This window comes from Perognathus longimembris, chromosome 8 (genome assembly GCF_023159225.1).
Source record: "Perognathus longimembris pacificus isolate PPM17 chromosome 8, ASM2315922v1, whole genome shotgun sequence".
Classification (NCBI taxonomy): domain Eukaryota; kingdom Metazoa; phylum Chordata; class Mammalia; order Rodentia; family Heteromyidae; genus Perognathus; species Perognathus longimembris.
In genome coordinates this window covers 38,776,669-38,801,502 of record NC_063168.1, presented here as the reverse complement: position 1 = coordinate 38,801,502, position 24,834 = coordinate 38,776,669, and the positions used below count along the sequence as shown (strand labels likewise).

Below are 24,834 nucleotides of genomic sequence, written 5' to 3'. Positions count from 1 at the left end.
CACAAATTATTTAGGGGAAGACACAAATGGAAACCTTTGTCTCTTGCTTTCATGGAGTTTTCTACCATTCCTTCCTGCCAAAGACTATTTTCTGGAATCCTCCTGGGCATTCAAGCATAAAAATATTCCACTAAAGAAAAAAATTCCACTAATTATTAAGCATGGGATTGATACTACCTAGATTATAACATGATAATTATTCTACAGTTTGTTAGTGCAGAAACAAAGCATAAAAGTCATTAACCAGGCAGGGCATTGGTGGCTCATACCTGTAATCCTAGCTATACTACTCAGGAGGCTAAGATCTGAGAATCACATATAGAAACCAACACAAGCTGAAAAGTCCTGAGACCGTTATCTCCAATTAACTACCAAAACAAAACAAAACAAAAAACAAAAAGAGAAAGAAAAAGAGCTAGAAGTAGAGTGTTAGAATGCTAGCCTTGAGCAAAAAAGCTGAGGGGCAGTGTCCTCAGTTCCAATGCCAGGACCAACATACACGCGCACACACACACACACACACACACACACACACACACACACAGACACACACAGAGAGAGAGAGAGAGAGAGAGAGAGAGAGAGAGAGAGCAAGCACAGAGACATTAGCCATATCAGTTATCAGTTTCTTGGTGGGAAGCACATGGTCAGCTATAGGAAGATACACTCAGATGGGAATCTGCTTTGTTCTCATAACTCAATGTTGCTCCCATGGCATGTCCCACTGACTACCCTTCTCCAAGGGGACCTTCCTGAAATTCTCCTGACCCTTCTCGAGCCCAGAATCCTAATCTATGTGTGAAAGTCCAGTTCCCACCCCCACCCCTCAGGTGTCAAGCACCTGAGTTCCTCCATGCACGCCACACCAGGCCAAGGCTTTTAACTTACTCAAAAGTTTCTCAGAATCAGGCCATTTCAGGCCATTACCCCAAACTCAAGGCACTCCCTTTCTCTTCCTGAAGCTCCTTGTAATTCTCCAGCTACCTTCCATCCTGCTCTCCCCCCTGCCCCAACCCCATGACCTTACTAAAGTCCCTCCATACCCCCATTACGCCTTGTGTCTCCTGATTCTCCTCAGGTCGCCATGTTGTCTCTCTTCAACTTTCCATTAAAGTTGATCTAGTCTGTTGAATTTGCTTTCTGCTTTCTTTATTCTAACTTCTTCATACATCAACAACATTCAGGAGATTGTTTGAAATGTATAGTATCAGGTCTCAACCCAGACACTCATGTAAGCAAGAATAATGATTTTTAAGAAGATCCCCAGGTAATCTGTACATTCATTAAAAGTTTAAGAGGCATGAGTCTATCATGTACAGCATCCCAGAGATTAAAAAATGTGGGGCTGGGGATATGGCCTAGTTGCAAGAGTGCTTGCCTCGTATACATGAAGCCCTGGGTTCGATTCCCCAGCACCACATATATAGAAAATGGCCAGAAGGGGCACTGTGGCTCAAGTGGCAGAGTGCTAGCCTTGAGCAAAAAGAAGCCAGGGACAGTGCTCAGGCCCTGAGTCCAAGCCCCAGGACTGGCCAAAAAAAAAAAAAAAAGTATTAAGCTGAATATTTTGCACTTAAGAATTCTTCTAGCAGATGTTATGAAAACAGTAAAACTGATTTATTTAGGTGTCTGAATCATTCAGTAGAAGAGGTAGAGAAGTCCCAAGACCAGATTCACCATTTCCTCTCAATAATATATGGTAAATATTATTTTTGAAGTGAAGAATGGGCTTCAAGTTATTGTATTTCAACTTCTCAGTGACTATAGTTACCCAGGTGTGATGGCTGTGGTTAAGAGATTGTGAGAGTTATTTTTATGTGTCAATTTGACCAGAATAAGAGTTGCCCAGATAGCTAGTGAAATGTTATTTCTTCCTATGTCTGAGTGCTTTGGGAAGAGATTTTTCAACTGTTTGATTGAGTAAGGCAGATGGATTAAAAATCTACTTATACTAGATATGACTGAATCCACGCAGGGCCCAAATAAAACAAAAGGTAGAAGAAAGGTGAATTTGCTTTCTCTTTTCTTGAGCTAGAACATTTATTTTGTCTTTCTCTGAGACATCATAGCTCTGACTCTTGTTTTTAGGTGGATAAAGTAAGGACCCTAATCTAATTAGGGTTCAGGTAAAACAAGAGGTAGAGGAAAGGTGAAATTTGTCTCTCTCTTTTGACTTAGAACACTCATCTCATCTTGCTCTGAGACATCATAGCTCTGGCTTTTAGGCCTTCGAACTCTAAGATTTGTACTAGTGGTTCCATTTCTCCCACACCTTTCTCAGACCTTTAGACTCAACTAGATTACCCCTCTGGCTTTCCTTTCCCCACCTTACCTGATGGTATATTATGGGACTTCTTAGCCTCCCAAATCACATGAAACAATTCCCACAATGAATCTCTCCTGTGTTTGTATCTGTCTTTCCTTATGCTATTGGTTCTGTTTCTCCATAGAGCCTCAACTGATAGAAAGGTTTATCCAACTGTGACATAGAAGGAAAAACTAAGAAGAAATTACTATTTATTAGTTATTTCTTATAGTTATTTCTTGTCTTCTAAGAGAACATAGCATTTTATTTTCTGCTGAGTAATAGCTTTGACATAACACTGATGTGTCATTTATTGGAATAATTTTTAATGGTGAATTTAGATTCACCAAATCTATGAAAGTTTTGTCTGAATATGAATCTGCTCTGATTCTTCTCCTAGTTCAAGATTTACATTGAAGATAAAATTCCTTTTGCTGGTAGTAGTTCTATCCATTTCTTAGGATTTGGTTTTCAGCTCTGAAAAAGATTTCAAATATTACTTGCATTAAACGAAATCTATGCAATATTCCTTCTTGAGGTCTTCTTTATTTTCTTGTCAATAAATTCGATATCCTTGTAATTATAAATCTGAGGCCAGAAACTATTTTACTAAGAAAAATATTCAGCTACAATACTCTTGTTGATTCGTAATACTTTTGGTAATGTGTATGTCTGTTTGTTCCTGATTTCAATATTATAACTAGGTTTTCCAATAGTAGTTCTTTAAAACTCTCTACTAAACCTAATCATTACAACTCTACTACTGTTTGTGGCCAGGTTTTAAAACAGCAACTAAAACTCTATGCCCTTTTTCTAATAGAGTGATATTCTGAGATTCTATTTTCTAATAGAGTGATATTCTGAGATTCTATTTGAGGTGTTAGCTGTCCATTACAGCTGGTTCATTGGAAACTGGCATGCCCTGTCATGCTGACACAACTTATTTTTCTGCTTAAATTGAAAACTCATTGAGAAGTTCTTTCTTTCTTTAACTTACTTAAACTCTAATTTATGTGGTTTTTCTACTTAACAATTTTCTTTTTGAAAGAGCTACTCAACAAATAATCTTTCTTGTTTTTTTAAGACTACCATTAACAGTTTAATTTGTACCACAACTAAATTTCCATTTTTCATTTAATTTCTTTTTCTCAGTCTCTCTTTGCCACCTCTAATCACCAAAGGAAAAGGTCTTAAAATTGTAGTTTGGAACAAAGCCTTGTATTATTACCAGCCAGTCAGGAAGACTTTTTTTCTTCTAGTTTCCTCCCTGGATTAGGGTTCATATGATACATGAGGTCATGAACTGTTTTAACAAAAAAGGCCAAAAGCTTTTACTGCAAAGTTTAATACATAGTGAATGACTGGAATTTTCAGCTTGCTGGTTGAGTGGAGTTTTATTCCAAACACACAAACTTTTAATTCACCACTATCTGAAGAATGAAAGAGCTTAGAGACTTAATACTAGGCACTGATAAGTTATTATTTTCTAGCCCACTTCATGAAGGCTTCTCAAAAGAAAACACACCACAAACAACAACTAATTTTGCTAAAGATATAGTATAAAATACAAAGGTGGGCTAGATTAAAATTTAGGTAAATCTCTTGGCGAGATAAGTGAAGAAATGAGTACTGTGCTTCAATAAGAAGCCTTTGCTAGACAAAACCTCAGAGATGATACCTCAGTTTAATTTCTATTTCAACATTTTCTATATATTTTGTTTAACAAGAGAAAATAGGATGCAGTAGTTGTACAAGGTGCCCTATTCTATTGGCAATAGTAAACACTTGCATTTCATAAACAGTTGTTGCAGAAACAACATCAGCTTTGTTCACAAATAATGGGTGTGTATGTTTTGTGCACAGGGATATGCATTGATATGTGCTTGAATAGGCCAGTGTATGTGTACCCAAATGTATGGATATAAATGGCTGGACCACACCAATTCTAGGCAAGAAAAGGCATTTAGCCTGCAGACATAGGGTTCTAACAACTTTCTCTATTAACAATTTCTTTTTAGAGGAAATACTGGATACCACAAACTACTTAGGAAAGTGCTCAGATAAGGAAAAACAATCTTTTTTTACATTAATATCTCTTCAGGCCTTAAATGATGAAAAGTAGTGATTAGAAAGAAGTTCATTGGCCAGTTTCACAAATATGAATGATATCAGAGATGCAAATTGGGGGGCTGGGAATATGGCTTAGTGGCAAGAGTGCTTGCCTCCTGTACATGAAGCCCTGGGTTCAATTCCCCAGCACCACATATACAGAAAACGGCCAGAAGTAGCGCTGTGGCTCAAATGGCAGAGTGCTAGCCTTGAGCAAAATGAAGCCAGGGACAGTGCTCAGGCCCTGAGTTCAAGGCCCACGACTGGCAAAAAACAACAACAAAACCAAAACAGATGCAAATTGTTTACCTATCTTATTTAGAAGAATAATAAGTTGAGCCAATTCTCTAAGAACCCTCCTCACATTAACAATTACAAAGTTTCAACATCAATTCTGAAAACCTGGATTCTGAATAAGTTTTCATTGAAGAGGAAAAATGGAATAACTGGTGCATTTGTATGAATATATGTATACATATACATAGGAAGACTTGGCTACAAAATATTTCACAAGTGAAATCTAATCATTATTCCCTAACCCAGGCTGCTAGAGACTTAGTCTCTAGGGAGAACACTGATAGAACTCCTTGAGTTGTTTCGCATTTTAGATTGTGTTCTTTGGTTCCACTCAAAAGAAATTCTTTATAGCACACACAGCTGTTGTGAGTGAAAACTTATTTTAACCAGTTTCCCCAGAGCCTTTTAAGATTTAACCATATGTACAAAGGCAATTCTAACTCATGTCATGATTTTCTTATTAGGTAGACAGATATAAATTTCTTTTTTTGCCAGTCCTGGGCCTTGGTCTCAGGGCCTGAGCACTGTCCCTGGCTTCTTTTTGCTCAAGGCTAGCACTCTGCCACTTGAGCCACAGCACCACTTCTGGCCATTTTCTATATATGTGGTGCTGGGGAATCGAACCCAGAGCTTCATGTATAAGAGGCGAACACATTGCCACTAGGCCATATTCCCAGCCCCAGATATAAATTTCTTAAACAGTTTTCTCCTTTCTTCCTCCCTCCCTTCCTGCCTTCCTATCTTCCCACTTCCTTTTGTCCTAGGGTTTGTACTCTGGGGTTCCTAGTTGCTAAGCAGGCACTATACCATCAGAACTATACCTTAAGTGCTTTTTTTGCTTTATATTTTGGATATGGTCTCATATTTGGGCAGAGACTGGCCTTTGACAGTAACCCTTCTACCAATAGTCTCTTGCATAGCTGGGGTTACAAACATAAACCACAGCCCCTGGTGTATAGAGACATAAACTTTTTGCTTGGGATAGCCTTGAGCTGTGATCCTCTCATTTCAGCTATAGTTCAAGTATAAGCTAGTTCTTTATTCTCAGGGAGACCTTAGTGAGCTACATTCTTTCTTCCTGGGCCCTTGAGAGCATTTTGCTTTCCTTCTCACAACTCTAGCAATATCTTGCTTTCCTTCTTACACCTCTAGCAATTTAGTTCTTCCTATTCTGGGACCAGATCAGCAATGATCTTCCTTGAGTCACCTACATGCAACCAAAATACTTTCCTAGATCCTAAAAACCAGACTTAAAGTGGGTAATTCTGGCCTCCAGTCAAAGGCAATGTCCAAGTAAGACAATTTCTTTGATTTGCCCTCTTTTTCTCTTCTTCCACCGACCTTCATCAAAAACTGTCAGCTTCTTTAATACCCAAGAAACCTAACATCACTATTCTCAAATCTTACATAAAGAAAATGCCGCACAAAAATGTGGGATCTAAAAAATGTGACTAAAATGTGGGATCTAAAAAATCCAGACTCGGGGCTGGGAATATGGCCTAGTGGCAAGAGTGCTTGCCTCCTATACATGAAGCCCTGGGTCTAATTCCCCAGTACCACATACATAGAAAATGGCCAGAAGTGGCGCTATGGCTCAAGTGGCAGAGTGCTCGTCTTGAGCAAAAATTGGCCAGGGATAGTGCTCAAGCCCTGAGGCAAGCTCCAGGGCTAGCCAAAAAATACATAAATAAATAAAAATCCAGGCTCATAAAAGCAGAGAGAAGAATGTGGTTATCAGAGTTTGAGGGTGGGGTGAGGATAATAGGGAAACAGTGTATAAAGTTCCAGATAGAATGGAATTTATATATTTCTATACACATATACATATATATGCACACACACACACACACACACACATATATATATATACACAGATATAAATAATTTTTGTACTGGTTAAATAGTCTGTCAGAAAAATTTAAAAAGAATGTCATAGTTTTCAGCTCAAAGTTCTTAGGAATAATAGCAATCTTTTTAGCTAGCAGTATGAAAAGGGTTTTTATTTTTTACAACCACTTTGGAGAACAGTATGGAGGTTCCTCAAAAAGCTCAACATAGACCTACCCTATGACCCAGCCACCACTCCTAGGCATCTAACCTGAACAACAGGTCTCAGGATATCAAAAAGACATCTGCACATCCATGTTTATTGCTGCACAATTCACAATAACCAAAATATGGAAACAACCCAGATGCCCCTCTACAGATGAATGGATCCAAAAAATGTGGTACCTATACACAATGGGATACTATATAGCGATTAGAAATGATAAAATATTGTTATTCGCAGGGAAATGGTCAGAACTTGAACAAATAATGTTGAGTGAGACAATCCTAGAACACAGAAAACAAAGGGGCATGGTCTCCTTGATACATGACTGTTAAGGTGGGGGGGGTGTGAGTGGGGACAGTAGAGACCAGGTATGCGAAACAAAATCTTCTTGTCAAATGGTATTTCCCACAGGTTTGGGTCAGCGACCTTACATTATGTATCTAAAACCAAACAATTACTAAACATAAAACGGTCTAAAATAGACCTCTCAGTGGATCACAATAGCTCAAAAGCTATATATGTATGATCATATCAGACAAGGATAAGCAAACTCTATTGTTGATGTTATATTTAAAGTTCTAGCTGAATTGCCTTTGGTGAAGGCCAAGTGGCTACTGTAAATGTTTTTGGTACACTGGGTATTGTATATATGCCTACCTGATCTAGGGAAGGGAAAAAAAACGAGGGTGTAGGATATCACAAGAAATGTACTCACTGCCCTATTATGTAACTGTACCCCTTTTGCACAACATCTTGTCAACAAAATTTAATTTAAAAAAAGATTGTGAAAATGGATATACTGCCAAAAGCAATCTACAGATTTCAGTGTAATTCTCATAAAAATTCAAATGCCATTTTTTGTGCCAATCCTGGAGCTTGAACTCAGGGCCTGAGTGCTACCCTGAACTTTCGTGCTTAGAACTAGCTGTCTACCACTTAAGCCACAGCTTCGCTTCTGGTTTGTTTGCTGATTAATTGGAATAAGTCTTACAGACTTTTCTGTCTGGGTTAGTTCTGAACTGTGAGTCTCAGATCTCAGCCTCCTGATGAGCTAGGGTTACAAGAGTGAGCCATTGGTGTCCCGCTAAATGTCCTTCTTTTTCTCAGAAATAGGAAAATCAATTCTAAAACTCATAGCACAAAAGCCCAAATAGCCAAAGCAATTCTGAGCCACAAAGGGAGTATTGGCATTATCACAATACTGGACTTTGATCTATCCTACAGAGCTATAGTTAAAAAAAAAAGGCTTTTTATTATTTTTAATCTAGAATGTAAAAAAGTAGATCTTAAGGATCTTCCTTTAAAGTAGTTTAGCTTAAAATTGGAACAAAGTATCTAAAACCTACACTGTAAAGGGATGGCTTTTTTCAATAACTACTCATTGACTCCACCGAAAGTTTGTAGTACTGTATACACACATTGTATTCGCTCATTTTCAAAAATGGGTTAAGGGTGCTTCTATAATTAAAAATGATCCACTCTTAAAAGCAAACAGAAGCCATTTTTAAAGTATCCTCTCAATACTAAGCAAGACAATACATTTTTAGAAGATGTTTAGTCAGGGATAAAGTCAGTATTTCCTTGGAGGGAGTGACTGAGGATGGAACCCAGAACAGAGGTCGACTTGGTTGTGTCCCTCTCCTTACCTTGCTGCATTCCTATGAGAAGCAATTTCCCCTGGGACTTTTAGGAGACTGGTCCTGGACAGAAGAGATATGCATACAAAGTTCCTCACTTGTTTTTCTTGGTGATTGTTTAGTTATTCCTTCTGATGTTTGGATCTTAATTTCCAAACCTTCACAAGATATCATCATTATTTCCTAAATACTTCATTGCAGAGAGAACACATGGACTTTTGTGCTTAATCACATTTCTGGGACATGTTTTCTTTTTCTTTCCATATAGGTAGATAGATGGACATGTATATATATGCATATATATGTATGTGTATTTATGTATATGCATATATGTATGTATGTGATATAGTGTGTGTGAAATATAGGATTACCCAGTCATCAATTAGACTTCTACTTTTGATCTTTTCATAACTTACCAGGTACTTGTTGTGATATTCCATGCATTACTCTACTGAATGGTTTGTTTTATTGCTCTTTGATAACTCATAGGTTGATCATGCCAAGTTCCTCAAAGACTATGACCATTCTTTCCATTCACTTTCACCCTCTCAGAGTTAGTTCCATCTACTTTGATTTTATCAAACCACAAGAAAAAGTAGTTATCAAGCTTGATTGAGTTTGTTGAACATTAAATGTTGGTTTTGTGTGCTGTTTGATCAATTGCCCTTGGCAGATTGCCTGTTTTACCTGGACTAGTATAAATGTATAGTTATTTGGAAGGTAGTTGATGTTTTAGAATTTGACTTAGTTAAAAAAAAAAAAAACAAACCTCAAAATTTCAAGTGTTTTTAGTACACATTTATATAACATTGATTCCCCGTCTCTCCTTCCTTTTATGAAATTGACAGCAACAAGCTATCCATGCTGCTGCCAGTCCTTGTCACTCAGCCTTCCTTTCATGTAATTTCTTCATTTTACTATTTTTTTTTTTCCAGTCCTGGGGCTTGGACTCAAGGCCTGAGTCCCTGGCTTCTTTTTGCTCAAGGATAGCACTCTACCTCTAGAGCCACAGTGTCACTTCTGCCTTTTTTTTTTTTCTTTTTCTGTTTATGTGGTGTTGAGGAATTGAACCCAGGGCTTTGTGCATGCTAGGCAAGCACTCTACCACTAAGCCACATTCCCAGCCCTCATTTCACTATTATTAAGTGTTTACACATCATTTACCTTTAAACAACACACCTGCAATTGTGTTTAAATTCATGTAATGACAGTGTGCTCTTCTGCCAGTGTTCCAATACAGCTTTCTTGATCGGTTTTATCTGAGGGTACAGTTTTCAGTCCCTCTTGAATAAAGCAGCAGCTGATGAAATTCAGATGTAGTATGAGTAACTTATTTGTATGTTCGTGCAAAATCAAACACAGTTGGAACACATTTTGTTTATTCTTTGGTTTCAAAGAATAAAATTGTGCCAGTAATTCAGCAAGTGCAAACATAGTCCTTTCGAAAGGGGAACTTGTTGATTTCAGAGACTACAGCTTGAGATTTTCTGTTGGACAAGGAAATAATAAGCCAGTACCACTGCACATTCCTGAAGTTACCCAGGCTTGCAATTCTACTCTAATCTGCTTCTTTGTGCTTGTATAGGGAGAGGGACATTCATTCCACAGATTAAGTGTTAACTAGTCTTAACAAGAATCCTCTCATCTTTGATGGCAAACAAATCTTTGATCAAGCTTAAATTGAACAGAAGACACGAATGTGAATGTTCTTCAACTATCAGAGGACTCACACAATCTGTATGGCATGAGATGGGCATCTGAGCATTTGCTACTGGAAGATTTCCAGTTTTTAGTGACTTAAAGATGCTTCAAGGCTAAAGTCAGAGTCAGCTTCCTATGCTCTTGTGGCTCTACACAAAATGGTTGCAATGTGGGGGACTGGTAAGTCATACTTGTAATCATAGCTACTCATGAGGCTGAGATACGAGGATCATGGTTTGAATCCATAAAGTTCATGAAACTCTTATATTCAATTAACCATCAAAAAGTCAGAAATGGATCTGTGGCTTGGTAGAGAGCTAGGCTCCAGTGGACAAGCTCAGGGATAGCACTCAGGCTCTGAATTCAAGTCTCAAGAAGGGCACGCACACACACACACACACACACACACACACACACACACACACACACACACACAACCAAACAGCAACAAAAGCCAGCATTGCTTTATGTCCCAAGTTTGTATCCTTATAGGAACTATAGGTATTACTCAGCACTAATCATGTCCAGAACATAACTTAGACTTTCACCGACTAGAAATGTGAGGATAGTTATATTATTCCACTTTTGTGGATTTTATAGAATGATATAAGAATCTCCTATCTCATCCCCCCCCCCTCCTTTTCCTCTCCCTTCTCTTCTTATCTTTTTTATTTAGGTGGTTCTGGGAAGTTGAACTCTGGACAGTGCACTTGCCAGGCAGGTACTCTTAACACTTGAGCCACGTCCCCCAGTCCTTCCTGCTTAGTTATTTTTGAGATGAGGACTTGCCTTTTTACCCATGCTGGCATAGAGTGCTATTTTCTTATTTACATTCCCCACATAGCTTGGTGACAGGGGTATGCCACCACAGGCAGTTATTGAGACAAGGTCTTGTTAACTTTTTGCCCAAGCAAGCCTCAAACCATAACACTTCCAATCTTCTGAGTAGCTAGGATTAAAGCATGAGTCACTGAGGTTCTCTTGTAATGTTAATATTACCCTGCTCCTCAAGATTGCCTCAAGATTGCCTGCTCAAGATGTCATTGGTTCAGGGTTACAGTCCTTACAGGACTCATGCTCACATATTTAGGAATCACCTTTATTGGTGATAAAGGTAAGGAAGGTAAAAGAAGGAAAATAATATACTACTTTACTCTACAAAAGAACCCCTGATTTTTATGCTTTCTCTGTGCTACTGACTGTATCCCAGGTAAAGCGTTCTCATCCTGCTAGCTCCTTTACACAGCTGCTTCTTTAAAAAAAATAATAATAATTGTTAAGTAGTTGTACAAAGTGGTTTTTGATTCAATATGTCAGTTTATGAGTATAATACTTCTTAAAGTTAAGACTAAGAGTGTCAGTGCCCAGGAGACATCAAAATCATGGGAATATTAAAGCATAGGTTGTTGGGTTCCATCCCCAGGGTTTCTGCTTCAGTAGGTATGTGGTGGCCCATAGAATCTTCATACCTAGCAACTTGCCAGATGCTGTTGATGCTTTGGGCTTAGGGTGCACCCATTGGGAACCACTGACATAGTGTATAAAGTTTTATAGCATAGTATACTACTGTAGTGAGGTGACCATACTGATCTCTTCTATCCTTTTACCTCATACAGTTGTCATTCAATGTTTCTGAAGGAATTTTAAGGCCACTTAATATCTATGAATCAGATTTATATGTGTATTCTTCACAAATGCATATTAAACTGTCTTAAACTGACTACAATTAAAGGAACTTGGTATTTTGAATAGTAAATTATGAAATGATAGATTATTCAGGAAGAAGTCAATTACTTCTATCAATATGTATTAACTGCTTTAAAATTTAAGTTTTCCTTATAATCAGAACTTGTATCCATTTATATAGCTTCAGAGAATTTGAAGATACTCAAAGGCAATTAACAACTAAAAACAATGAAGAGCTAGCTATAAGCAGGCTAAATGCCCATTTTACTTATTTTTTTTTGAAGTTTAAGTAAATATTCTAATTTACTCAATTACAGTCTTACTTTTGCAAAATATCTATTTTCTTAGATCAAAGCTCTTCATTGGACTGTGTAATTATATGCAACAAAAATTAGGCATTCTCTCACAAAACTAACTCAAGCAACCAGAGTCCCTAATAGCATTAGTCCCAGCAACAAAGGGGCAGTGTTTGAAAGCCATTTGTTAAGGACAATGCCAGGTATGCTGAGCCACTTGATTTCACTACAATTTATAAATCTTCTTTTGGATATGAGATCACTTAACTTTAAAATGAAAGAAGTCAAAGAAAGAGCCCTTAGCATTTGGGAAGCTTAGCATGTTAGTTCAAGTTTCTCTTTTTCAAATTACACATATAGAGAACTACTTATTTTCTTTTCATAATAGTGTTTTAGTTATCCTTCTGTTTATGAAGGAGTTTACAGAAGGTAATAGATGGTCTCCAAGAGAATAGAGTTGTTTTATGAAGTTGTTATTCTTTTAGAATTTGTAAATCTTTGCTGGAGGTTAAAAAAAATCTTTACTATTTTAGTCCTGTATCACAGATAATTATGATAAAAACAAAATAAAATCACTGAAATTACAGTTGAAAGTTAAACAAAATAACTTTAGTAAATGGAAAAGTTTATAATTGAAGCACTGTTACTTAACTTGGCCATGTGAAAATCTGAGAAGGTGCACTGACAATGGTATGAAGTGTTTCTAAGCATGTGGATTTGAATGCCTAGGTCTACTGTCTAAGCTAAGTCTAAAACAATGTGAACTGTGCACTAGCAAACCAGTCAGTGGATCCCAACAATTACAAAAGAAGGCTTTGAGCTAGTTCTTAAAAGTCCATAAAGTTTGGCTTTTGAAAGTTTTAAACAAAATTATAGAAAAAGTCTCACTGAGTTGGCTACTAGTGGCTCAAACCTATAATCCTAGTACTTAGGAAGCTGAGGTTTAGAGGATCATAGTTCAAAGCCAGCCCAGGCAGAAAAGTGTGAAAGGCTATCTCCAAAATAGCCATCAGAAGCCATGCTGGAGAAATGGCTCAAATGAGAGAGTACCACTTGAGCAAGTTGAAGGTCCTGAGATCAATGCCTTAACCTGAACAAATGGTTCTAACACTAGGACTTTGTCATTCTCTACTGGGAGGTACATGAGATTTGGTATAAATGTTTGGTGGAGTGGTCAAACATTGTACTTGTCTTAATCTGAAATACTTCCAGTGAAATGAGACTTGCAGCTTTAAAATCAGGATAATGGTGGCTGACAGAAACAGTTAGACCCTAAGGTATGCTTTCATATCTCTCATTCATACTGTGTATAACTAATATATATTGTGCTCTGGATATGACTCTATAACTAGCTTCATTACGCATTTGTACTGACTTTATTTCTTGAGGCATAGTTGTTTCTTCTTCCAAGTTAAAATAAATCTTGATTGAGTTAATAATGGTTTAATTGCCAGCTATGCAAAATGCTATATGCTTAATTTTTTTGAAGCTTCAATTAAGGAAACAAATACCTTCAAACTGGGCAATAGGCACCTTTTATCTTTCCTATTCCTAAATAACTTTTACTTTTCTTTTCTTTTCTTTTTTTTTTTTTTTAACAAAATGAGGCTTACACCTGTAATCCTAGTTACTCAGGAAGCTGAGATCTGAGAATCAGCAGTTCAAAGCCAGCCTGAGCAGTAAAGTCTGTAAGACTTATCTCTAACTACCAAAAAGCCAAAGTAGAGCTGTGGCTCAAGCAGTAGTTCATTAGCTTTGACCCAAGAGCTCAGGAGCCTCACTCAGGCCCTGAGATCAAGCCCCAGGACTGGCATGTGCTGGTCTCTCAACTTAAACTAGTGATTTCTAATTTCCTTTCAGGAGAATCACCTAGACACTACATAACAACAATATAGAAAACTAAATGTATTATATAATACATTTTATATTCACCCAAGTTCTTTTGGCATACATGAGTATGTTTTTGAGGTAGATGTTATCTCATGGAAATAATTTCTAAGACCTTATCTATACATGAGTCCAGGTATGTAAGTAACATTAAAGTGATTTTCATGTAATTTTCTGGCTGCCAAAGATAACACCAGTCATGTGAAACCCTAAATGTGACTGACTCTTTCATTTTCACTCTCATTTGGCAAAAGGTACCTGCTGACTATGACTTGATCTTAGGATATTATGTTATTATTTCAAAGCTTTTGTTTGTGCCCAAAGCTAAAAAACCTTGGAAAATATATGAAAAGGAATAAGGCCATTATGTTTTCATTAAACACTATTAAGATACAGACAGCTGGTTATAAGACATATTTATAGGGGAAAATATGTGTTTAAAAAATCTAATGATTTTTAAATCATTAGGAGCTGCCTGTGATTTGTATAGTACATTTTTCTTGAAGATTGAAGCACAGTATAGTTCTCAGCTCTGGCATAAAAAATTGCTCTCAGTTTTAGGTATATAATGATAAACTGTAACCTGTTGAAAAATATATGTGGAAAAAAGAAATAATTTTATACAAATATGACTCATGTGTAGACATTCATTTATTCTAATCCAGCTGGCCATGATAAATGTGTTTGGCTTACTGGGCATTACTGTGCAACATTTAAAAGGGAGTGGAGCTCTTTATTAAAACAGAAGTTTCCTCAAACTGTATGATGACGTCAGGAATATAAGTCCTTGGAGCGCATTATTGTTTTAAACAGAGGTCCCCACAACATTCATATTGGTTATAAAACATTATTTTGTGCTGCTGGCCTAGAATGAGAATGTAATACAGCTGTAGTCAATTAGAAGAAGCTGGGACTGCACGTTTGATTAGTTCAATAATAAATGGGCACAAGTGTGACACGGCTTATGTTAGTCAGATTCCCTGGACAGATTATACTGTTATCATATGAAACAACCCCCTTTTATCAACAATTAAGTAAATCCACATTTATAGGCACTTTGCAAAATTGTGAGGTGGGAAGAAATCCAACTTAAGCCTGAGTCATCCAAAAATCTTTTAACTCTGCTTTCAATGGTAAAGATCACAATCACAAATTTTAGAAATTGGCCAAATTATACAGAACAGTTTGGGCTGGAACCACCCTATGTGCACCCAATAAACCACTATGTATTTACATCTTCCATAAGCAAGGCACTTGATAGTTTATATTTATAGCTGAAAGAAAGTCTCAAGGAAGGGAGGATGATAAATGTTTCAATATGTAAAAAGTAACTTAGTAAGGAAGTCTAAATATTTTCAAGAAATACCAAAAAGAATCCTATTTTCATTATTCATGCTTCAGTTTCTACTGTAACAGCCAGCAGTAAGTCTTAAATATGTTTTAGCCTACAACTTCTTTATTCTATTTTAGGCATTGTTCTTAAATCTAGCCAGAAGGGTCAAATTTGGGTATAAACTACTTTGGGAAATGAGCCAATAGTTTATCTATTTCTTTTACTTCCAAGTATCATTAAAATATACAATATCTGAAAGACTGGAAATAATTCAGAATATCAAAGTCAATACTTAAGAAATTCTAATAAAAATTATTGGTTTCAGAAGATAATATTAGACTTTCTAATTATATATTTATATAACACAATTAAAACTTTGTATTTCTTAAATGAACTCAAGGCATTGTTCATCAATATTTGCATATATGTGAATATTCAAACGTATATGAATAATCTCATCAGTTTATCTCCTTGACATAATTTTTAAATTAAATATTAGAAAATCAAGCAGATGCTGAAACATGCATCATCAATATTGGAATTCTGACTCATGACAGTAACACAAAACAGATGCTCATCTCAAACTTCCTCTGAGAAGTGACACCATCACTTATTTTTTTTAAAGTGCATGGGTGAGCTCTTGATATGGGGTCATTTTAATATTTCATATGGAATATGAAATAATAAAAGCCAGAACATGATAGGTTTTCTTCACTTTTAAGCCATTTAAAATCAAGTATCACTTATACTGAAGATAAAATGAAGCATGGGCGAATGGGGATGGCATCTCAGAACACAGGGAGGTATGTCTTCCATGAATGCAGCTGTTGGAAGGTCACAACTGTGTGAGTGAGGAGCATGCTCTCTTCCTCCCTCACAACGGATTAAAAAGGCAAAGTTCCTGGGCCCTATCTGTTCTTCTGACCAGAAGCCCCATCATATGGGGTCTCCCCAATCATCCTTTGGCAGTGAAAGTGGGGAGGGAAGAGTGGGGGACTCCTCTTTCTCCCTATCTCAGCAGCATAATCTTTATACCAGGTGGTTCTGAAAAGGTTTGCTAAGAAGGACAGGGGAAACACAAATTTCTTAGCATAATCCAGTTAGCTAATATCTTTACATGTCATGAAAGCCTAAGATTCCTATTACTTTGCTAACATGGGTCTGCAGCTGTTTCGAGAACACACAGTGATGTGTTCTCTTATGAAAATAAACAGAAAAGCCAAGGCTGATGGTGCCACGGTGCAAATGATACAAGCAAAATGTGCTCTAGTGAGAGCTGTAAAAAACATATACATGTGGGCAGTTTATCCTCCTCCAAAATAAAGATAAATAGAAGCCTTGTTTCTTTGTTGTATGAGGAAAGAAGTCAATGACAAGCTCAGTGTCCACAGCACAACTTTAACTTTCCAACGAAGAACCTGACAGTTGTAACTCTGGCACCCTCCTGCCTTGGTTTGAAAGCCAGCTCTGCACTAGCCACCTGGGTGACCTCTGGTCCTTGAACTTGGCTGCATGCTAGAACCATGCTGGGAGCTTTAAAATTACAGATGCTTGGAATTCACCCCCAGGGGCTGTTATTTAATTGTGCTAGGGTGTGGCTTGGCCCCAGAGACATTTAAGGACTCCTTAGTGACAATAAATAGGGACAGCTAAGGTCGGGAACCACTGCTGAACTTTTGGAACCACACTTTCCTCATTTGTAAAGTAACATGACACTCAAGTAACTCTTTTAGGATTATTGCAATGATTACCTATGCTAATTCAGACAAAGAACTGAGCACTTTACTATGGGAAGCTGTGGATAAAAATGAACTATTACCATTCTCACTGGGAGCAAGAACTTTCTAGTTAGCTTTATAAGTATATACTTACCTTGGCATAGGTTATGCTCACTCTGCTCATAGCCAGCTGGACACTGAATCCGGTGGGAAGGGTTGGAAGGAATACGCTGAGGGTCAGCTGGGTTCCGACGGATGACAAAATTATTTCGACCAGTCTGCACTTCAGGGCCAGCAACTGCGGCAGCACTAGCCACAAAGCCACCTCCAGGTATTATGCCACTGGCTGCTACACTACTGGCAGATACACTCCCAGTGGTGGCACCTGAGGATGCTTCTGCTCCTGCTGGTGTTTCTTGCTGAGGTTGCTCATTGTTCACAATAATCTGGGCTGTTTTAGGAAGGCACAAGTATCCTCCATAGTGATTGACACATTTCATCCCACCTTTGCAAGCATCTGGGACAATGTCACATTCATCAATATCTGTGGTCAGTAATAAGATAAGTCAGCAGTCTTAATAGAACACATAAATATAGGCTCTCACCTTTTTGTTATAAAACAAACATGTCAGGAAGAACACAGGAGATGAAGACAGAAAGCTATGTTTGGATAAGAAATCTTGGAAGCAGGCTCACCTTTGCACTGTTGTCTTACAGGGTCCCATTCATATCCATCAGTGCATTGCTGTAAAGAAAACATCAGAGATGGAGCAGGAGGCAACTGAATGTTTCCCTTAGAAGTCACTCTAAAAGTTCCATTCTATATCAACCATTCTAGAGTCTTAGCTAGATGATGGGATTTGTTAGTTAAACATTTTAAGGCAAGTCTGTACTTTGAGAAGCTTCCTCTACTCTACTGGGTTTGGTATAGTTGCCTATTAACATTTTTCTTGGATTTTTCCCCCCCTCTCTGTCTTGAGACTGATCTTTTCAACTTCTCTCTCTCTCTCTCTCTCTCTCTCTCTCTCTCTCTCTCTCTCTCTGTGTGTGTGTGTGTGTGTGTGTGTGTTTGAACTCAGGGCCTGGAATCTGTCCCTGAGAACTCTCTGTGCTCAGGGCTAGTGCTCTACAACTTGAGCCACAGTGCCACTTCTGGCTTTTTTGTTTATGTGGTGCTGAGGATTGAACCCAGGGCTTCATGCATGCTAAGCAAGCACTTTACCACTAAGCCACATTCCCTGGTTGTTCTGTTTTATCCATCTTTTCCTCCTGCCTCTATCCTTCCAAGCCTTTTCCATACTATACATTTTTTTTATCAAAAAAGAAAATTCCATCAAGATATTTTTTCAAACCCTAACCTCTTCCCCCTCTCTCTAAATCACTTGAGCATCTAACCACTTAATTGTTCCCAACTATTCTGACCTCCCTTTCATATCCTAGCCTGCCAACTAGCTTCAGTTCCTATAGGTCTTTTTCAGTTCACTGACTGAACAAGTCATCTGTCAAGCATTTTCTCACACCAGGCATTATCCCAAGCCTGGTGAAGGTAAAGATAGCAAAGAGTTTATTGCTGTCCTCAAGCAGTCCATGGGCCAGAAGAGGAGATAGACCGATGAGTCAACAAGTTGCAGTAATATGTCAGAAGTGTGTCACTGTGTGTGTGTGTCTGTGCGTGTGTGTGTGTGTTAAGTGGTGAGTGATTCTGCCTGATGTTGGTATGATAGGTCAAAAGAAAAGCCTTTTGGGGAAGATGAAAAAATTGACTGGATCCTACAGGATGAACAGAATTTTTCCCAGGAAGTGTGGGAATTCTAAAAAGGACTGTTGTGAGTAAAGGCACTACACTGTTGAAGAGGGAAAGAGCTACAAGTAGTTATAGATGGGAGAAGAGTTTAGCAAGACTAAGAGGGTCAGAAACCAGGAAACCTTTCCTTGAGATAGGGAAGAACTAGATTCTACCCCCCAAATCAGTTTATTGTGCTTTAGAATGATCCAGGATGGTTGTTAAAATGTAGATGTTTCGGCTTACCCACAGGATTTCATTATGTATGTCTGGATAGGAGGTCTAGAACTTCAGTTACTTCATAAGCATCCTAATGATCCCCATACAGGTTATCTATGGGTTACACCTTAAGAAACACTGCTGTGGTGATTAAAAACAAGTTCCTTCAGACTTTTTAGGCTCAGGAAATAATTTGATCAGATATTTATTTGAGAAAAGTCACTGGGAGGAAGATGATTCAGGAAGGATTGTACATAAGTAGAGTAAAAATAATTCTCTAAATAGAACTGAAAATTGTGCAACACAACTGGTGGTTAGCAAGTAACTAGCTGAATGGAGGTAATGAGATCACTTAAGCTATTTTGCTGATGGCTAAAACATACTAGGGTAACAACTAAACTCAAGTTATCTCCCAGGCTAATTTTCTTTTAGTGTCTCCAACACTTTCCAAGGAACTACTACCTTTCTCATGATCTAGGAACACAAACCCTGATGTCTCCAGTCATTTTCCTTCAAGCACTACCTACTTGTGACAGTTATTCTCTCGGCCTTATTGGTATGAACCTTCTTGACCCATGAAGAGGCAAGGTTCTTTTTATTCTGTACACAGCATCCATGACAGTCTTTTTTGCTCTTTCAGTTAAGTTGTTTCTCCATCTAAAGTACATGTGGCCACGAGCCTCTCATCTGTTATTATCATCATCTCTTGGTCTTTCCACAATCTATCCATCTGATCAGATCTGATGTGATCACTTCTTGGACTTTACTTGGTTATTTTCTCCCCTAGCATTTCATTATGCCTCTTTCTGACTCAGATGTCTCTTTAGGCTTTCTAGATCAACTCAAGATCATAACCTTCTTTAAGAACCAGCATAGGGTTCTATTTTCTCTAACAGGTTAGCACCAAAAATAGTAACCTCTTTGCTTTTCTATTCTTTGGCAATTTGTACAGTGTATATAATAATAGTATTTGTGCTTGCTTATGAACTTTCAGTGTTCAGCAGGGTCTTTCCATAGTGAGTATCCTAAGGTAGAAGACTGAATTTTCTCAGGAAACAAACAAATTCTTTTGATAACAGTTGGAGGTTGCTTATTCAGATACCTGTCTAGTAAGTAGCTAAATGAACTCTAGCTTTAACATGGAAAGGGAATTTGAAGTTCTTTCATAAACACAAATCCGTCCTTCTGAATAGTGTCAAACCCTGACACAAAGTCTGAATAGTGTTAAACCCTGCAAAAATGGCTGGTCATTTGAATAATTTTATGGTAAATTGGAAAGACTTAGTGTTTGTTCTAAGCGTTTAGTTCATTACATTAGCATATACAGTATTGATTGACTATTAAACAAGCCTAGACTGAACTTAGCTGTTGTTGGCTGTGTAGTTTCAAGCAAGATACATCTCCCTCCCCCACTCTGTTCAGTTCCACCATTAGCAGGGGCTTGAGGCCGCTTACCCTCATCCTCTGCTGTAGGCATGAAAAGAGTGTTGCCACTATGGGTACTCAAGAATAGCGCACCAAGTCTACTAACTTAATTATTAGGTATACACAATTCAAGAGAGAAAAAAATCTAATCTTAGCACAAAAAGGAGTACGATAGCTAGGGAATATATTGTGGTAACAGTAAGAACCCTAGTTCTTAAGGCTATAGACTAATGTACATGGAATGTTTTCTGCTAAAAAATGAATTTAAACTTAGGTAATTAGAAAAAACAGGGTATAGGATGAGCATTTGTAACAAACATTTTATTAGATAATTATGAAAGCAGATAGCAAATCTAACTTTAGCTCCCTGAGAAAGTAGTAAGTGTGGCCTGAAGAACATAACATTTTTTAAGATAAACAGCACACACATCCATTTCTCTTGCTTTATTTATCTTCATCAGCAGAAGCGACTGCATTCAACACTAAGTTAAGAAAATATTTATATTAAACTATTTTATTTATAGTTGGTTGGAACAACAGGAAAGAATACTTGCCAGATGTTCTAGAGATAACATGGTACCAAAAAGTGAGATAATGTTTATTATCAGTAGTTGACATTAGCTCACTTTTAAGAATTTTACTTTAAAAAATTTTCACATTCTTTTGAGTAAGATTAATTTTTAACATTGAGAACAAGAAGAAAAATGTGTTTTTCATATTCTAATCCAGGACAAATGTCATTCATTTCACAACACTGAATGAGAATCAGGAAACACAAAATAGAGGTGCAAATAAACTCACCCCTATTGAAATAAGCTTTGCCCTGCTCTGTTCTTGCCACATATATTTTTGGCAGTAGGAGGGAATCAGACAATATTTTAATACTTCATTGTGCTCAAGCAATTGTTAATCATATACTACTTAGAAATATTAGCAAGGCTAATAGGAAATTTAAGATTGACTGTCCTACTAATACACAAGCTGTATCTGAAGGATACCTCCATGAGTTATTATAAATGAACAATAGCCTTTATGAATTCAGTAAAGATCACTTCAAGAATACATCACATATACAATGGAGTGTTGTACTTACATAATGTTTAACATTTTTATTTGTTTTGAATATCATCCTGAACATATGTATGAATCCAGGCTTCCCATTCCTTACACCTATTAACTTATTGAATTTATTGAAAACATGTACCTTACTTTGATTTTAGTTTTAAGGAGGTTTTCCTTTGTGGATCTTGCACAAATAATTATATCTTGTTCCTCAGCTCAACTTGTGATCTTCAATGAACTTTTTAAAGGGTCATTTAGGGTGTTTTTTTTTTTTTTTTTTTTTTTTGCAATAAGGCTTAAATGTGAATTATGTTGAAGTTTTGTTGAGTTTATAACCTCTCACATATACATTGGCAGGGGTGGATAAAGTCTTTCTGTGTCCTACAATCCAGCCAAACGCAAACTCCATCACTCCTTACCGTGTAAGTGATGGTTTCTTCCGTGTCCTGTGACTTGACCAGTGCCACGGTCAGCATAATTAGGAAAAGGACTTTCAACATGGTGAATCTCAAAAGAAAACATGGTAAATGGATCTTTAGCATCTGCTGCAGGCAAATTACAAAATTTTCAGTGACAAGCTAGAAAGGGAAAGAGGGAGGAGAGGCTTTGGACTCCAAGATACCCAATTTCTAATCTAATTTCTCCTCTCCCTCCCCTATTTTCAACCTTTCTGGTCCAGCAAACCATGCACAAAAGACCAAACACCCTATGCATAGTGGCATTTCACTTTACACCACCCAGACACATACAAAGGACACTTGGAGTGCCTTGTATACTGCACATACATAACCAGGATAAAGAAAAAGTGTGTTTCAGGGGGGAAATAATGTAATTAATTTCAAATCTCCCCACCCCCACCCCCGTGGTGTAAGCAAGGGTGCAAATCTCCATTCTCTTGAACATGAAGAATTTCTGTCCCTGGCTTCTTCCCGCTCAAGGCTAGAACATGAAGAATTTCTGTGTGCTCACCTACAGGTAGTAAAATTTCTTGTACAGTTCAGCAACGATACCTGTGAGCCAATATGGATTATATAGCCTCAAACTTTTTTTTTTTTAAAGGGGAGAGGCACAGAAATGGTGGGACAAAGGGTGAACAAATGCAGCAGTGATACTCACTAGACACTATGTTGAAAATAGACTATACAACTTGTGGGAGGGGATGTGAGGAAAAAACTGGGAAAGAGCAAAGGAAGGGGTAACAGTGTTAAAAAGAAATGTACTCTTTACCTGACTTATGTAACTGTAATCCCTCTGTACATCACCTTAACAATAACAATAAATAAAATTTAAAGAACCCTTGAAAGTGCCATTTCTCCACTGTTCTCTATGCACAACGGTTTCTGAGCTTCAGGTGGTGTCAAGGAGCAGCCCCAAACGTCTGATTCCCTTGTGTAATATTGGTACTTGGGTACCTAACATGTTACTTTCAAGATCGAGGCTGCAGACTGGATTGTACCCAGAGTTGGGTATCAGTATGGGGGTGGTCGGCCTGGTGCTGCAGGGAGGACCCTTTCCTTACTGTAAACAAAACAAACAGCCCTCCAGAACTGCCTAGCGCTTTAGTTTCTAACCAGAATCCAGGTGCAGCTTAAATTCGCACTTCCTTCGCTGGAAACCTTCAAACCCACGTTTAAGCGCAAAACCTTTCCGGTTGCTTGTCTGCGCGGCGTGCACATAACGAATGTCACCCAAATATTGGCAACATGCTGACAGATCGCATTCACAGACCACACACCTCCATCACCCTCCGCCCTCCGAGAGACCCTGTGCCTCCAGGAGCATTTCTCCCGTGCTCTGCCCCCTTCAGGTCACCCCACGCACGGGGCTCCCTCGGGCACTGGGCATGCTCTGTGCCACCTGGGGTCTGGGGCTCCTACCTGTGCGGCCGCGCTGCGCTGCGCTCAGGGCCTGGGCAGCAAGGGGATTACTCAGGAGAGGGCCGTCCTGGTGGGTCTGAACTGGCGAGGTTGGGCAGCGGCAAGAGAAGGAGGAGGAGGAGGAGGAGGAGGAGAAAGGGAGGGAAAGGGGGAGGGGGAAGGGGGAGAAGGAGGGAGCCGAGGGAGGTGCAAGCGCTAAACCCAGGCTACAAACCAGATTGCCTGAGAACTGCTGGGTCTGCACCACTGGAGCTAAGGGGCCATCCACACTGCCCTGGGCCCTCCCTCCAGTGCCAGCCCCTGAGTTCCAAGGCTCACGGGGACCCCAGGCGGCTTAGGATGTAAGGCCCTGGGTTTGAATTAGCCTTACTGTTGTTCTCAGCCTCTAGGCTACTCTCCTGTCCCAGGAGAGGCAGACATCTCCCTAAGAGAGCTTCTGAGAGTCCCAGAAATTGCTTTAGTAAAATTCCCCCCAAGGACCAAATCCTAAGAGGAAATTCACTTAATTCATAGAACAAGTCTTTTTGCTTTTACTTTCAGATTATTATTATTATTATTATTATTGGCAGAGTCCTACTTCCTCTATGTGGAGAAAAATGAGATTTCAATAAATATTTGTGGCTATATGTGCTAGGTGTTGGGAATGGGCCACACACTAACAGAATTGTTTTTTTTAATTTTTGTATTATTATAAAGGTAATATACAGAGGCATTACCATTTCATAGAATTGTTTTTAATCTCCCAACCGTCCTTTCTTTTTCACCGTCTTTTTTTCTCACCTATAATTTCTCTTTTTTCTGTTGGTTCACTTTCTGGAAAGTTGCTCAAACTTGGGCATTTCACTTCTACCTTTCAGGAATTTCAAGAATCTGGAGGGAGAGGGGAAAAAAAAAAAAAAAAAACCACACCTTTTTCCCTTTCTGTCAAATCATATACTCCCCAGATTGTAATTGTCTCTGAATGCTTAATCTCTAAAGTCAGATAAATAGTTTGCCTTTAAGAGCCAACCAACCACATACAATTGCACTAGAGATATAATCCACAAATTGAAGAGGTTAAGGACTTGACTGTCCAGGATCAGGAGGCAGTGCTGTGAACAAAAGAAAGAAAGACTGCTAGACAGGTTACCAGTAGAAGCCCCTCTCTTTATCACTGGTTTATTCTGCCATGTGTCACCTAGGCCTTGCCAAATGGTGGCAACAGGGTATTGAGCAGGATCAGAGGAGTTCCATTCTGGAATCTTATTTGAATATACAGAGTTTTACTAACAGAATAGTAGATGTACAATCTTATACTGTCTGGTGCCAATGCCCGTACTTCTAATGCCTCTCTTCATTACTCTGTTCCCATCACCAAATTCAATTTAGTATTATAGAGATGTAAAGAGGCACTGATGATTTCTTCAATGGGATGTAAGTACACAGATGAAAGCTAGATGCACAAGA

At 38.3% G+C, this 24,834-nt stretch overlaps 1 protein-coding gene across 3 annotated transcripts in view; it reads right to left on the bottom strand.

The window, feature by feature from the left end:
- Window positions 1-23,500, bottom strand: part of Efemp1 (EGF containing fibulin extracellular matrix protein 1) — a 61,393-nt gene extending 37,893 nt beyond the window's left edge. The window contains exons 1-4 of one of the 3 annotated variants that reach the window (XM_048352892.1): window positions 23,389-23,500; window positions 21,931-22,018; window positions 17,719-17,767; window positions 17,177-17,566 (exon numbers count right to left, since the gene is read on the bottom strand). In XM_048352892.1, the coding sequence (XP_048208849.1) occupies window positions 17,177-17,566; window positions 17,719-17,767; window positions 21,931-22,011 (520 nt within the window). In that variant the 5' untranslated portion in view covers window positions 22,012-22,018; window positions 23,389-23,500. Of the gene's footprint in view, window positions 1-17,176; window positions 17,567-17,718; window positions 17,768-21,930; window positions 22,057-23,388 lie in introns of all 3 variants that reach the window. The other 2 variants (XM_048352889.1, XM_048352890.1) reach the window with 2 other exon arrangements.
- Window positions 23,501-24,834: the final 1,334 nt, after the last annotated feature.